This window comes from Ostrea edulis, chromosome 5, assembly GCF_947568905.1.
Source record: "Ostrea edulis chromosome 5, xbOstEdul1.1, whole genome shotgun sequence".
NCBI lineage: Eukaryota > Metazoa > Mollusca > Bivalvia > Ostreida > Ostreidae > Ostrea > Ostrea edulis.
This window is the reverse complement of record NC_079168.1, coordinates 38,143,640-38,160,047: the sequence shown is the minus strand read 5'-3', so window position 1 is coordinate 38,160,047 and position 16,408 is coordinate 38,143,640. Positions and strand designations below refer to the sequence as shown.

The 16,408-nt window shown below is 35.2% G+C and overlaps 3 protein-coding genes across 4 annotated transcripts in view; 2 read left to right on the top strand and 1 right to left on the bottom strand.

The window, feature by feature from the left end:
- LOC130054887 (uncharacterized) overlaps positions 1-3,245 on the bottom strand; it is a 16,987-nt gene extending 13,742 nt beyond the window's left edge. The window contains exon 1 of the mRNA XM_056165957.1: positions 3,176-3,245. The gene's annotated coding sequence lies outside the window, so the exon portion shown is untranslated. The remainder of the gene's footprint in view (positions 1-3,175) is intronic.
- LOC125649344 (uncharacterized) overlaps positions 1-15,558 on the top strand; it is a 19,066-nt gene extending 3,508 nt beyond the window's left edge. Inside the window, exons 3-10 of the mRNA XM_048876802.2 lie at positions 2,721-2,924; positions 3,665-3,779; positions 5,867-5,966; positions 7,890-7,989; positions 8,117-8,326; positions 12,305-12,393; positions 13,074-13,148; positions 15,355-15,558. Of these exons, the coding sequence (XP_048732759.1) occupies positions 2,721-2,924; positions 3,665-3,779; positions 5,867-5,966; positions 7,890-7,989; positions 8,117-8,326; positions 12,305-12,393; positions 13,074-13,148; positions 15,355-15,405 (944 nt within the window). The 3' untranslated portion in view covers positions 15,406-15,558. The remainder of the gene's footprint in view (positions 1-2,720; positions 2,925-3,664; positions 3,780-5,866; positions 5,967-7,889; positions 7,990-8,116; positions 8,327-12,304; positions 12,394-13,073; positions 13,149-15,354) is intronic.
- Positions 15,372-16,408, top strand: part of LOC125649343 (carnitine O-palmitoyltransferase 1, liver isoform-like) — a 36,767-nt gene continuing 35,730 nt past the window's right edge. The window contains exon 1 of one of the 2 annotated variants that reach the window (XM_048876800.2): positions 15,372-16,408. In XM_048876800.2, the coding sequence (XP_048732757.2) occupies positions 16,085-16,408 (324 nt within the window). In that variant the 5' untranslated portion in view covers positions 15,372-16,084. The other variant, XM_056165956.1, reaches the window with a different exon arrangement.

The following is a 16,408-nucleotide window of genomic DNA, read 5'->3' as shown; positions in this document are numbered from 1 at the left end:
TTTGGGGGAAGTGTATTTTTGATTTCTACATTGAGGGAGAATTAGGAAATTAAACAGAAAAACTGAGGTCGCAACGTTTGTTATTGAGCTATAGTGTTCTAAGCATGACATTTTTGCACTTAAAATTTATTCAATTAAACTTGATATTTCTGTCGGTGTCAACACAACATAAGCAACACAAATCAATCATTACATGAAATAGATACATAATCATGTCTTCTAACACTATAGATTAAAGAAATAAAGTAATACTAGTAATGGAAATAAATAATGACCTTTCTGCACTTGATATACGAAAAACTTCATGATATCAAAATTGATGGTTTAAAAGGACATATTAAGAGTAATGTCAATTTCTAAAATTTTACATAATTTTTAAGGTCTGGTCTTACAATTTGAAATACAACTTTAAAAAGTGGGGGTTGGAGATCAATTTTTTTAATTATTGGCGAAAATACTGAATTTTTACACACGCAGACATATGTGTCTAATTTTACCACCTGACTATAGTATTAGTGTTTGAAATCTTAATTTATAGTATTCATAGTTTTGAAATTATGAAAATTAAAAAAAATCTACATTCTTAGTAATGCACATGCAACGTAAAATCTGCGTAAATACATGACTGTATATAAATGTCCCAGTTGAAGGTTTATGTTCAATTCAACCCCAACCCCACATGCATATGCACTTATTTTTAATTACAATGAACTTTTATCTTTGTTTCTATGCGGTGACAAAGCTGGACATTATTCTTCCAGTTAACCTTGTGTATTTATCTCTATTGTTCCCATGACGGAGGAAAATCCTTGCAATTAACATGGAACTAACAAGAAATACACGGGGGGATTAACTTAAGTACACAGGCATGCTAGCTTGTCAAACGTAACAACACACGGAATATACTTTGTTTTCTGTATCTCATTTCATATCTGTTTTGTTTAACTGAAAAAATTCTTATAACAATATGATGTATATAAAGTGCTTACTATTCTTCTCTCTTCTCTCACTTACATTTTTAAGTTTTTTGTGTGCTTTTTAAATTCGCATTCGAGTTATTTATTGCATATTATTACTTTAAAAACCTCCGAATTTTTGTTAAGTTTTAGCATTGCGGAAACCATTAGGAATCATAGCCTACAGTTTCCGCAGACTGAAACTTGACGGAATCTATATAATCGTTTACGCACGGCGTAAACCATACGGGAAACCTCAACTTCAGGTTTCCGCAGACTGAAACTTGAGTGAAACTTGCGGAAACTATATAATCGTTTACGCACTGCGGAAACCATATGGGAAACCTCAACGTCATGTTTCCGCAAGGTTTCCATATGGTTTCAGTTTTGCGGAAACTAGCGTTTTCATCCAGTGATCTATATTAAATTTCTCTGGTGTAGCATACCCCCTTAATGAATATCTAAAGGTATGTTTGGACACAAATATGGTAGGAAAATATATTAGGAATTTTTTATATTAAATTTATGAGACAGCAACACAAGAATATCAGGTCTCATCCGTGCGCAACTTTTTGTGCGCCATAAATCGAAGGCTTTTATAAGGGGTGGATCTGTAGCTCTCTGATCTGTCCCAATATTTACTCAGAGAGCTACAGTTCTGCAGTTAAGTTCTTTCATATCCGGAGTTAATCAAAATTTCTCTAAATTTTACCAGCCTTCGTGTTGTAATTTTCTCTCGATTTCAAACAAAGGAATTCTTTGGAACACCTTTTCTGAAATATTTAGTTCTTACACTTCACAATTTTTTCCGGCCAATATTTGGTGCTTGCACCAATATTTCTTGTTGATTCCTTTATCAAATTCATTATGCGATAGATTTTCTTAATTTTTTACAGAAATTTTGAGTAGTTTTGTATAGAAACAGTTTCATGAAAATATCTTGGGTATGAAATACACGTTAGACTAGCTGGCATTGCAAGTTCTTTACTTCCAAATCCTGTTTAAAGTTCTTTTAGAATTGGATGAGCTTTCCAATTATATCATTAAGAAATCGATATGTCACGTATCGCGTTTCAAATTGATTTGTTAAACGAGATATGAAGGTCGTAAATTTTGCAGAAAAATGCATAGCCTGCGGGGTTTGTTTGGGGGGGGGGTTGTTTTTGTTTTTTTTGTTTTGTTTTTGTTTTTTGTTTGTTTGGTGTTTTTTTGTTGTTGTTGTTGTTGTTTTGTTTATATTTTTGCATCCCCCTCCCCATTTAATGAATCAAAGAAAGACAATTTCATATTATTAATTATATTTTTCTGTATTTTTCTATTTATAAGTACATAAAAGTAGATATCACTACCTGTAAGTTATTTTAACGTAACAGCTGAAAACCTCCCGACCTTTATTTTTTTCTTTTCATTTTTTGGTAATGATTTCCATATTTGGACGATGGTAAAGAGAAATAGTCCAAGAATGACAAACTCTAAACTCATAAAATAATTAATCGTACATGAGATGTAAAAATAAAGTACACTAGAAAACATGTTTTCCTAATACCATCAATGCCGCGAAATAGGTGGCACTAAAAACAGAATCTACCTAAACAGAAACAGAATGTGCCTTCATACGGCTGCAAATGACAAGTAATGGATTTCAAAGGAAATAAAGCAGAATACATGTACATGTACACACAGTGAATGTAATATATAAGATTTTGAAAGTTCTCAGCATATAGAATATAACCATGACATTCCCTTCTCCATGACAAAACCTAGGATGGCGTGCATGTCGAAACAGACGACAGGTGACCAGCATGTGTCAGTTTCTCATAAACACACTGGAGGACGATGTATTCGGACTTCCCCTGGATCATATCACCGGGGAGGCAATCGCAGAGGGAGACCCACGCAGTCTGAAGGATCTACTCGAAATTTTCTGTGAAATCACGGACGAGTTCAACAAGAGACTGCCTCTGGCTGGTAAAACACTACTTACCTTCCTTTGTGAAATCAGTATAGATAATCAGCCTGGTAGTCTTGTATGACATACAACAATCAGTGGGCATTCATTATTATTTCGCTGTAGAGTTATATATATATATATATATATATATATATATATATATATATATATAAAAGCACTGAAAGGGGTTTTTGTGCTTTATATATATATATATATATATATATATATATATATATATATATAGACAATGTAGTGAAAATTGTCTTACCTATATTTTTGTGCAAACGTTGTAACTCGAAAAGTTTTTCCCTCCTACGAACATGACATCAATAGGCTTTCGTATGCAGCAAAGAAATGGAAACCTAAATCTAAAAAGAAATGACACTCCCAAGGAGTGAAATCAAATCTGTTTATAGTATTAAAGTAGCACGGGTAACCATTGGATAAACGACGGTTGGTTTTATTTAAATACACGAATTCTGGCACACTGCAAATTTTGACGCATTACATAGTCCACGTTGAATGTGAAATCGTCCTGTAATTCTGATATTGCTAAATGAAAAAAATTGCGAAAGGGTTTAGAAAGCTGTTGCGCACAAAAAACTTTATATTTGTTTGCATTAATTTCTAAAAGTGGCATTATCAGTTTGGTGAGAGAAAAAATAAAAACAACAAAATACTTTTAGAAAAATTAAATTTATCGATGCTTGCTCGAAATTTTTTAAACGATGAATAATCATATAACTGCATTTTGTAGACATATCAATATCAGATTTACATATATCGGAGAAAACTCCAGATGAAAGATGTCAAGAACTGAAAATCGCCAAAGACATTAGGGCGGATCCAGGATTTATTCCCCCTGAAATCAGGTATCATTTGGGATTTTTTTTTTTTTTTTTTTTTTTTTGGTTGTTGATTTATTTTTATTTTTTTTTTTGTCACAAAATTTCTAATGCAAGATCCAAAAATATTGGTAACTCCATCCTCGCATTATTCAAGAAATAATGATTGCGTTTTCGTGTATGTTGCAGGATAACCTCCGAGGTCGAGAAATGTTTTGGAATATAAAAGAAGCATGATACCTTAGCCGAGGCTTTTATATCTAAAAGATTTCGAGACCAAGGAGGTTATCCTGCAACATAAACGAAAACAAGAACTTTATTTCTATTCGAAATATACAGCCAATCGTATTCCTATATAGCTACGAATTACATAATATAGGTCACTGTGACATCATGGCAGTTTCCGAAACGGCCTACATTGTTTTTTGCTGACGAAAAATGTGAGATGGTAGGGGTATTCTAAATCTATTTTGAAAAATGTATTTCAAGTATTTAGTTTGACGTTAGCGGATTATATCAATTGCTTTGAATACAGTTCAAGAAAAATTTGTCGGTGCATCTCCATCTTTACATGTGTATCGCTCTCGGGATGTAGACGATTGGTTAATCCTCAATTACAAATGTTCTTAAGTCATTTATGAATTTGTTTTACAACATATATTGATTGATTTTTATAATTATAAAATTGAATTATCAGTCATCGACTTTATTGTTGCAATAGCAAAGCTCAGAAGTGCAAGCGAGATGTGTATCAATTTTCTTATAATCAGTTAATACGTATGAAGGTATATTGTAGAATAATGACCGCGGCATTCCTTTGTTCTTTGCAATAACCGTGATAGATAATCTGATAAAAGTATAGAACGTGTATTTATTAGAGTTAAAACTAATCAATTGTAATATATATATATATATATATATATATATATATATATATATATATATATATATATATATATATATGGGTCATCACACTTTTTTAAGATTCGAGACATCTTCCATAAACAGAATGACATATCAATGTCAGATAATTGCAATTTTCCTTCAACAGCATCATCAAAATTCACAAAAACTGATTATAGCGATATAAAAAGTATTCATATTAGTTTCATAAAACTATTTCTTTACAAAAATATGCAAAATGTTTGTAAAAATAAAAGAAAACTATCGACCGGTCGACAGAGGATGCTTACTACTCCTAGGCACCTGATCCCACCTCTGGTATATCCAGGGGTCCGTGTTTGCCCAACTCTCCATTTTATATTGATTTTAGGAGTTATGAAATTGATCACTGTTCGTTATCTTCGCCTTTCATAATGGACTTGATAAGGAATTCAATGAATTTGAATCAATATTCTGTGACATATCATTTATTTTTCATATTCAGCATATTAAGCTTTTGAAGTATTTCATGTTCAACAATATTTTTGCAATAACTATTTGAAAAGACTCCAACAATATTTATTTTATTTTGTACAAATAAATGTTTTATTAGTCAATAATGTATATTCCTATGCCATTAAGAGATTTTTAGAAAAAATGGTTGCCATCATTTTCACAGCTAATGCCCCCTTTAAGTTTGATGAAAAACGTGTGCCCATTACAGCGTAGATGAATACTGTGCCTTGAAACCAATACATGTGAAATTGGTGGAAATCATATTTCTTCCTCAAAGAAATTCGTGCTAAGGAACCTGGAGGTTTATCAGAAACATTGAGGAGTTATCCTGAAAGTTGTTCGCTGTGATGAATATCAATTTAAAAGAATTACCATGGTGTAACTTTACAATGTCATCGATGGTAATGTGCATAATGAAACAATATGGGAAACCCATGAATTTCAAGTTCAGAACCATGACTGGATCCAATAAAAGAATTTAAGGGGCCGACCGGAAATCCCTTATAAAGTTTTTATGTAAAAATCTTGGATATAATTAACATTTACATTGTCTTGTATTATATCATTCACCTCCTTCCCCTGAAAAAAACCCACCCCTGAATCTATAACAATCTTCCTTTGATTCGTTCAAGTGTAGCGGAACGAGTGAGCAGATGAAAGACTTTTAATTTTGATCAGATTGGACCCACCCAACGACATTACTTTTCACATTACAGAAGACTTCTGACGCGAATCAACAACGACGCGGAGACCATAGCACAGTACAGTCAAAGCTGTGGTCTAATGGACGCGTTACAGTCCAGTCAGCGTATAAAGGTATGTAACTGTTATATACGACTTATAGAGGTATCTAAGTGTTTATACGGAATATAAAGGTATAGTAAATGTGTTATATACGTCATGTTAAGGTGTGTAACTCTTGTATACGTTATGTCAAGGTGTGTAACTGTTATATACGTCATATAAAGATATGTAACTGTATCATATACGACATATAAAGGTGTGTAACTGTGTTATATACAACATATAAAGATATGTAACTGTTATATACGGCGTATAAATGTATGTAACTGTTTTATGAAAGGTGAAGATAATGAACAATGATTAATCTCATAACTCCCTATAAGCAATACAAATTAGAGAGTTGGGCAAACACAGACCCCTGGACACACCAGAAGTGGGATCAGGTGCCTAGGAGAAGTAACCACCCCTGTCGATCGGTCACTCCCGCCGTGAGCCCTATATCCTGATCAAGTGAACGGAGTCATCCGTAGTCAAAATCAGTGTGCCAAGAACGGCCTAACAATCGGTATGAAACACGTCAGACAGCATTTGACCCAATGATAGGTTGTATATAAGGTGTCACATAAAGGTGTGCAACATGTTATACACGTCATATAAAGGTGTGTAACAGGGTTATATATGTCATATAAAGGTGTGTAACATGTTATACACGTCATATAAAGGTATATAACATGTTACAGATGTCATATTAAGGCGTGTAACATTTTATACACGTCATATAAAGGTGTGTAACAGGGTTATATACGAAATTACCAGCGAGCGTTTCAAGGTATAACTGCACTGCAATCTAATTAAAATTAGATCCTTTGATCCGCTCATCTACTAGTTATCGCTTAGTAGATGATCGGATCAAAGGATCTAATTTTAATCAGCTTGAACTGCACTGTTGTATACGACATAAGCAGACAGCGTATCGAGGTGTAGTAACTCTAGTAGACACAATATATGAACAGTCAGTTTGTAAGCGAAATATGTACCAAGTGATGTTATAACCCTACCTTGCTACTACTACTAAACAAGAATTTAAACATCTAGTGGTGTCATGTTCACGTCATTTAAAATGTGAGAATAAGGCGTAACCGTGTACATCAGTCCAGTCTAATTTGTTGATTCGTCCATTCAAGCTGTGAATTTTCAGATTTGATACCTATGCAAACATTGGAGATGTTTGTACTCAGGGGCGGATACAGGAATCGCAGTTAGGGAGTGGGGACGCAACTTTATGAGGCGATGGGTCCTGGATTTTACAGATTTTATAAGGCTTGAAATATGTCTCCTATGTAGTCATTTTTACTATTTTCTGTCATTTTTCATAAGGGGAAATTAATAAAATGACGCAAATTTTTAGGATTTTTGGAAAAAATGTAATTTTTCCTAATAAAGGTAATTCAAGAAATCAAAAGATTTTGTCACTTATTTCTCCGAGAGTGGAATGAATTATTGCTTCTTTCATCGTTTACATTTTTCTAAACAAGAGACCATAATTTACCTTAAATTAGAACATTTTAAGGGGAGCGGCTGTACCCCCTTAAATCCGCCACTGGTACTGGATTTCATTCAGTAAAATATCAAATACCATTATTTATACTCTCACGCAAACGAAGTTGCATAGGGTATAATGTTTCTGACCCGTCTGTCAGTCCCTTTTTTGTCAGCGAAACTCGTCTGAGACCGCCCAACATAATTTCGTGAAACTTTATAGTTAATAAGGACATACTGTGTAGATGGGCATATTCCCAGAATATTCTGATTCAATACTTTTTCTAGGATTTATGCCGCTATTGAACTTAGAATTTCGAGCCCGTCTGTCCTGTTCTTGCAGTAATGCATAGCATTACCATTCATTATGTGAGGCATTGTCAAGCAATGTTGGAGCGTGGGGTATGTGAGCTTGCTCACTTCTGCTTTCTTTCATTGCGACTTCTTTTCGTGTAGGAAATTTTCACCCAGACGACGCCAATACCGATGACGTCATCAGTGACCAGTCCAATCACCTGGGATTATATACTGAAGGCAACGAAGCTCCAGGAAGCCGGTATATAGCATTCAGTATCCAGCTTTGATTAGTCTACTAGTCGTGAATATCTGCAATCTTGTAAATTCAAAAACGTTTGCATTTTATATACGGTTTCGATGAGCAGGCACAGTTTTTATCTTTGTAGAAAAGTTACAGTGCAAACCAAGTCTCTCGAAGCCTGTAACTAGAAAGCCTATCCCCAAAGCCAAGGTTTCTGGCCCCATCACAAAAGCCCGAGGACTACAGAGGCCAATGGGACCAAAAAAGGTCATAAAACCCAAACCGATCTTGGGGTCCATTCTTCGACGAAACAGCTCTTCAGTTGTCACAAAGGCAAACCATAACTCGCCCTCAAGTAAGAAACAAAACTAACCTGTGTATTGAACTATTTATCTACCAAATCCTTTATAAATGTGACCTTGTAGAAGTAACGTTTGATTTTTTTTAATGTGGTAAAATTCCACAGGAAATATATCACAAAAGAGTTAGAATTACCATGTACAAATTGTAATTTCATTTTGAGAAATGTGTCGTGTCGTCAAAATATTCCACACTGTTCACTTTTACATTATCTTCTGTAATAGCTTATATCAAGTAAATGATGAAATTATGAATGAGTGGTTAAGCATTCCGTACGGAAATCTTTTCCTCAGTCGGAGATCACCCGAGAGAGAGAGAGAGAGAGAGAGAGAGAGAGAGAGAGAGAGAGAGAGAGAGTATAATTTGAAATGTAATTCTTCTCAATAACATTTTAGATCACCCTAGTCACTCAGATGCCCTATTGCTTATTGATGGTTGTCGGTCGTCCGTCGTGTTAACGTTTGAAAGTAATCAAATTCTTCCCTGGAAGTACATGGCCATTATTTGTCAAAAGTGTGGGGCATCTTTGGGATAATGGAAACTAAAATCTTCTTTACTCAAGGACCGGTCGCGGTAGCTCAGTTGTAGAGCGTTCACTTCGTAACTTTGAGCCCCACTCGTGCCATGACCGCGTGAAACCAAAGACGTAAACAAGTATTGATTGCTACTTCGCCAAACGCTCGACATATAGAAGTGAGAATCACAGGTCTTTCGGATTTGAACTTAAAAATGGAGTTCCCGTGTCCCGTCAGGCTTTGGTACATCTTTTTAGAACATAACCCACTTTTTCAGCCAATCAAACACCCCGAAATCTCGCAAAGAATTGATTCTTCGTGGTGAAGAATCGCTCTATTTTTCAGCTACGGAAGAGTGTTTGATTGGTTCATTTTGCAAGAAACTGTAAAATGGGCGTTACTGTTTTGATTTTGCAGAATAAACCAAAACAAGCATTGATACACCGTATAAAAACAAAAATTCCAGTTAATGCCATCGTATTTGTAATTCACATTTTTAAAATTCAAATTCCGACTGTAATTTTTATTTATTTTTTTTTAATCGCCTTTGTGAATAAGTTTTTTTAAAAACACTTTTCGGAACTGACGAACATTTTGTACTCCTCACGCAGATATCTCTGTATGGACGATGAAATCTCTCCAAATGGGTTAAAATTTGCAAGTTTCTGTTCTCCGCCAAATCCTTCCACAACTTGATAGACATATTTCACTTTGTCTTGTTTTCAGAAACACCGTGTTTAATTTTTTCTCACCGATTTCCTCCGAACTCAAGGGTGCAGAAAAACGACCATTATTTGCCACATTATGATACAAACTTTGAGTAGGAATGGTCATCAATTGGTGGCTTTAAAATATTCTCCATCCCACTCTCCTAGTATGGCAAAATCAATTTCCTTTACATCCAACAAAACCCGACTTGATTGATCATTGAATGTCCATTTTAAAGTATGCGTGTTTGATTTTCACGGGAATTGTGCTCGATTTGTACAGTGGCTCCCTAATCAAAACCGTCAACTCGGGCATGACACTATTGTTACACACTTAATGGGTGGGGTTTAATTTTGAAACATTGATTTCATAAGTTGGGTTCTGTTCTAAGACAGTAAGATCATATGAAGAGAAATCTTCGTCACAAAGAATAGGCTTCGCTTCGCTACGTTCCGCTCCGCCCATTCTTTGTGACGAAGATTTCTCTTCATATGATCTTACTTTTACAAAGAACCCTCACTACTACGGCCCTGAGCGTGCAAAGCATAGATCAAAATATGTGTTACTTCACCTACAGCTGGTGAATTCTCAGTATGAGTGAAATATTCTTTACGGGACGTAAAACACACTATCAATCATTCAATCAGGGACACCTAATTTACACAATGTGTAAATATTGATGGTGAGCAAGGATGTCTCTGCCAAAGATGTGCAATGAACCTTGGGTCAAAGGTTCGGGTGGGCTTTGTGGTTCTCATGAAAATGCATTATTTCTTTAGAAATCTTCCTCTTGACTCCTTGACATTAAAAATATGAATACATAGAGAATACATACAAGCGAAACCTTTACAGAAAATGCTAAATTCACGGCCCCTGGGTCCGGGGGTCCGGGGCTAGGGTGTTTTGTTTTTCTTTTGTGGTGAAATTTGAAATATATTTCTCTGATGTATCTTTTTTCAAATTGACATGTTTTTAGACAAATTTATTCGTAGATTTAAAAAATATTAGCAAATAACGTTTTCTATTTTCATAAATATTTTCTTATTTAAAATATCAGAAAGTCTATCTGGGTCGTTTAGACACGTTTTCTTAGATATTCATATCATGCAGCAAATCACAGCGAAATTTTGACTGTAGAGTATTTTATTTGCAAACTAAGTACCTTTTTTATCATTCCTGGATAAATAAGAAAAAAATTATATAAAGTATTTAAGGGCTTGTATCACTTTTTTCGATGGTGAAATATTACTTCATAAGAGGTGTTTTAACGAACCATTAAATAAAAATTTAGTGTAATGAGCTACCTTGATAGTCTTAGTATACACAGCGTAGTGTCTGCCTATGGTGTCGATATCGTCGATATCGATATTCTCATAACAATATCGTATCGATATCGACAATTTATATTCTGAATGTGTTTGAATAAATAGTCTTAGTATACACAGAATAAAGTCTGCCTACGATGTCGATATCGACGATATCGTGTCGATATCGAATCATGATCGTTTTTATTCTCACAACGATATCATATCGATATCGACAATTTCTATTTTAAATGCGTTTGGATTAATAAGCTTAGTATAACAGCATAATGTCTGCCTACGATGCCGATATCGCCGCTTCACAAACAATACTGCGTACACAAAATATAATTTCACTGTATGTCTGTTGTTGATACATGTACATGTGTTATTTGGATTACATTTAGTATCTTATAAATGTGGATTTAAAAATACATCAGGGGGTGCATGATAAATCTATCATTAAATTACTACAGTAAATTGATTCGTGGAATTGGATCACATCTCGTTGTAAGGCGTGAATCATCAAACTCGACGGCTTGTGTCTTGTGTGATCTGAGGATTCGCCTTTCAACTCGACGTGATCCGACTTTTCGGATCAAGTTACTGTAGTAATATCATTATATATCGTCAATATCGACAGAAAAAGAAATCAATCCTATTTTAGTCCTAATGCAACCATTACAAAAACGATCATGATTCGATATCGACATGAAGAGAATTCAATTCTTTTTCAGTTCTAACACGTTGTTAAATAAAACGATCGTGATTCGATATCGACACGATATCGTCGATATCGACAGGAAGATAATTCAATTCCATTTCAGTTCTAAAACTACGTTAGGCAAAACGATAGTGATTCGATATCGACACCAAGAGAATTCAATTCTATTTCAGTCTTCATGCAATCATTACAAAAACTATCATGATTCGATATCGACACGATATCGACAGATATAGAAATAATTTCTACTTCAGTTGTACCACTACGTTAAGCAAAACGATCGTGACTAGATATCGACAGGAGGAAAAATTAAAACCTATTTTAGCTCTCATAAAACCATTAGAAAAACGATCATGGTTCGATATAGACACGATATCGTCGATATCGACAAAAAGAGAAATAATTTCTATTTCAGTTTTAACACGACGTTTAAACGATCATGACTCGATATCGACAGGAAAAGAAATCAATCCTAGGTTAGTCTTGGTACAACCATTGCAAAAACGATCTTGATACCATATCGACGGAAAGAAAAATTAATCTTATATTAGTCCTCATACAGCCATTACAAAACCGATCATGATTCGATGTCGACACGATATCGTCAGTAAATGTATGTGATTACTAGAGTGGTACATATCGATATCGGTACGATATCATGTTTGGTTTGTCGATATAATCGATATTGTATCTACATCGTGTCTTGAACATAACTCATCTTTCAGAGGGAAGCCCTGTCAGTCTGCTCAGACTAATGGAACACACGGAGAAAGTCGTGAGTCGGCGGCGGGAAATAGCACGGGAGATAAAAAAGGTCAGTGGGGGACAGGAGAAAGATGTAGACCCTAGTAGTGGCATATTCTCTCTTGACAAGTATTTCTATTCAACAAGACCTGAATTAGAACATTGATACATCTTTGTAACACCCGATTTGACCTATGCAAGGTGAAGATAACGAACAGTGATCAATCTCATAACTCCTACAAGCAATACAAAATAGATAGTTGGGCAAACACGGACCCCTGTACACACCAGAGGTGGGATCAGGTGTCTAGGAGGAGTAAGCATCCCCTATGTATACATGTGAGTTAGGTAGGAGGAAGGGAAGAGGGAGAGGGGAGTATAACAAAAACATTCAAATTCATGCAATGGCTAGATTAGGACACATGTGTATGTAATTAAGATGATGAAGTTTATACTGTGCACTTTTTTTTTTATCTATGCCTATATATGGATATATTCAACGCTAGATAAATTCCATAAAAATTCTGCATGCCAGGGTGGCAGATTAAATACGGTATTATCTGAAATTCAAATTTCAATTTAATAAACAATCTCTCTCTCTCTCTCTCTCTCTCTCTCTCTCTCTCTCTCTCTCTCTCTCTCTCTCTCTGAAATTGGCTGTTAGGGTATGCTTTATTTAGATATTGAAGATTGTGGGCGTCTGCTATGCTAATGATGTTCTACAAATATATTTTATTTCGTTTTGCGTAGTTACAAAATGAAGAAAACTTTTTGAAGACAACAGAGGCAATTTTGAAAAAAGAACTTCGATTTCTGCAACAACAGGTTCGATTTGTTTTAATCTCACCTCAGCATTGGGATGTATACGAAAGAATAGTGCTGGTCAGGGCCATGGTTAGTCATATCAACATGCAAATATTTTAAGTGGTATAGATTCGTGGCCATGCACCGTTGGTGTTGTGGGGATACAATAGGGGATCAAAGTTTTATATGATAATATATCGGAGGGGGGAAACTTTAGGTTTGATTTTTGCTTTTTGGGGTTTTTTGTTTGTTTGGTTTGTTGTTGTTGTTTTTGTAAATTAGAGCAACATGGTCATTATTATAGTAATGCTAATTTGTAAGCATCGTCAAGAGGAAGTGCATATTCAAAGTTTGGTTGTTGTTGTTTTTTGTTGTTGTTTTTGGTTGTTGTTTTTTTGTTTTTTTTTGCAATCTGTGGACCCCGGGGTAGGGTACGACCATTATAGGGGGATCAAAGATTTACAGGGGAGTATATGTTAGTTAACAATCTTTAAAAAATTTTCGTGAACCGTTTGTCTGTGAAAAGGCATGCGTTCTTTGAGTTATGCAGATTCCAGTTAATTTAAATCATGGTCCTGAAAGGTAGGATAGGATTAAAAAAAATTGTATAGCAATACATAGATATGATATTATTGCGGGTGCCCTATAGTCTATAGTAATATCTCTGCCTGGCTGCCAGTCCGTCCAGCAACACATTTCATAGCACATTGTGAAGTTGAATTTCCTTGGAAATATATTTCAAAAGTTTGATATAAAAAGGTGTGGTTTTTTTTTTTAAATATCAATAAAATGATAACAATTTCTATGGCACACAATAACATCAGATTACTTGCAAAGATTTCCATAGAATTCAAAAAGAAATGTTCGGATCAGGAAGAGGAAGACCCTTTAGTTGTTCAGATTTAATGGTGTTTTTTCATTACAGAGTTATGGGTCTTAGAATATTTCTGACATGTATATCAGTTTTGTAGTTTATAAAAATCTAATAATAATTTAATCTAAACATATTTTGTTGATAAACTCAAAAGGATCAGGCAACAGGCATAGCCTATGTAGACCCTCTCCTCAATACAAAGGTCAAGCATAAGGTCTCTTAATTATACAAAAATATTAATTTAATCAATAGTATTATTTGAAGATGTGACAATATTGTAATATGTCGCTTAAGTAGTCATTTTTAGCTCACCTGAGCTGAAAGCTCAAGTGAGCTTTTCTGATCACCCGTAGTCCGGCGTCTGTCCGTCCGTCCGTCTGTAAACTTTTAACATTTTTGACTTCTTCTCAAAAACCACTGGGCCAATTTCAACCAAAGTTGGCACAAAGAATCCTTAGGTAAAGGGAATTCTAAATTGTTAAAATAAAGGGCCAGGCCACCTTCCAAGGGGAGATAATCAAGAAAATATAAAAATATAGTAGGGTCATTAAGAAATCTTCTTCTCAAGAACCACTGGGCCAGAAAAGATGAAATTTATAGATAAACTTTATCACGTAGTGCAAATTCTAAATTGTTCAAATCATGGCCCCCGGGGGTTGGATGGGGCCACAATAGGGGATCAAAGTTTTACATACAAATATATAGGAAAAATCTTTAAAAATCTTTTTCTCAAGAACCACTGAGCCAGAAAAGCTGATATTTACATGAAACCTTCCTGATATTGTGCAGATTTAAGTTTGTTCACATCATGGCCCCCGGGGGTAGGATGGGGCCACAAGGGGTGATCAAAGTTTTACATACAAATATAAAGGAAAAATCTTTAAAATTATGGTCCCGGGAGGTAAATTAGGACCACGATTCATATTTCATCAAATCATGGTCCCTGGGGCTATGTTTAGAATATGGAATCAAAGGTTAAAAACAGTCTTTTAAAAAGCTCTTTCAGAACAAATTAAAACAATTTAATTATATTGTTGGAAATGCATCCCGGTGTTGTGTTGATTAATATTCGGTTAAATCGTGATCCTGTTGGGCCAGGGTGGGGTCATAATATAGGGTCAAAATTTTCTGTGGGAATACAAAGGTAAAATATGTTTTAAAAGAACAGTGGGGCCAATGCGACTCAGGTGAGCAGTGCGACCCATGGGCCTCTTTGTGTACGTCTTTTTACACTACTGCTTTTTTTTTTTTAATGTAACCGTTGCATTATCAAGTGTATATGTAACCCTAAAAATACGTTCTGATTGGTCCAATTACAACAAAATTGAATGATATATCTTGTCATTTTGACAGAGACCCCAGGCCCCAGCAAGAACACTTCAAAGGCTGAAGACACGGAAGTGACATTCGTGTACGGGAAGTTTATGCGCTTCCCGGGTGTGGTGCATGAATGAGGGAAACCATGTAAAGAGTGATTTCAGCAAGTCTTGCCGCTATATACGGTGTGAAAAAATGTAATCAGTGAATTTATCAGTTATAAATATATGTTTCACGTTGTGTTGTTTCCAAGAGATTCCTTCATGGAAAACGACACGTTCTTGCAACACCTGTGAAAAAATAACAAAGCGACTAATAATTTAGAAATACATGTATTCGGATAGAAATTAAAATATTCACGAAAAAGGTTTCTTTTCAAATTGTAGGCTTTTTGAGAGCTATATATAGTTTATGGAGACCGCAAGACTCGGCTTGCTTCAAAATTGGATATTATGTTATTGTTAATTGAACTTTTCTATAAATTTAATATAGTATACACAATGAACAATATGATTTCCAATATGACCCCCACGTTATCGCAAAAGTGATTAGATGATAGATCTACGATCTACCCGTACTTCGCAATAATTTACACGTGACTACAACACATTTGTGGGCGTTGTCACAGCAAACCATACGTCATTCTCTACATTCGGAATACTTCTAATTTTATCAACTCCAAAATGAAAATCCCCGAGGTGAACGTAAATATTATGAGCGACTAGGTTAGGGCTGCCTTTGACTCTCTGCTTGTTCCCGCAAAAGTATGCCCAGTCTACCCGCCATAGCCCCGTTTTTGGGCGACACAAGTCGCTTGATATCTTACCGAAAGTTTAGCGAAGCTTCGGCCGTTGGATTTTTGTCGGCGATCTTATTCGTCGTGTTTTCTGAGCCACTGAAGACCTACGTTGATTTTGGAGAGAAATGGATGAGCTTGTCGGGACTGCCCTACCAGATGAACACGGCAATGCTGGGGTTTATCGTGGGGTTTGGATTTGTGAAAATTTTCTTTCTGATGAGAATCCAGTTATTCCGTATGCTACTGAATTATCAAGGCTGGATGACCAATCCCAAAAGCATGGCCACTAAG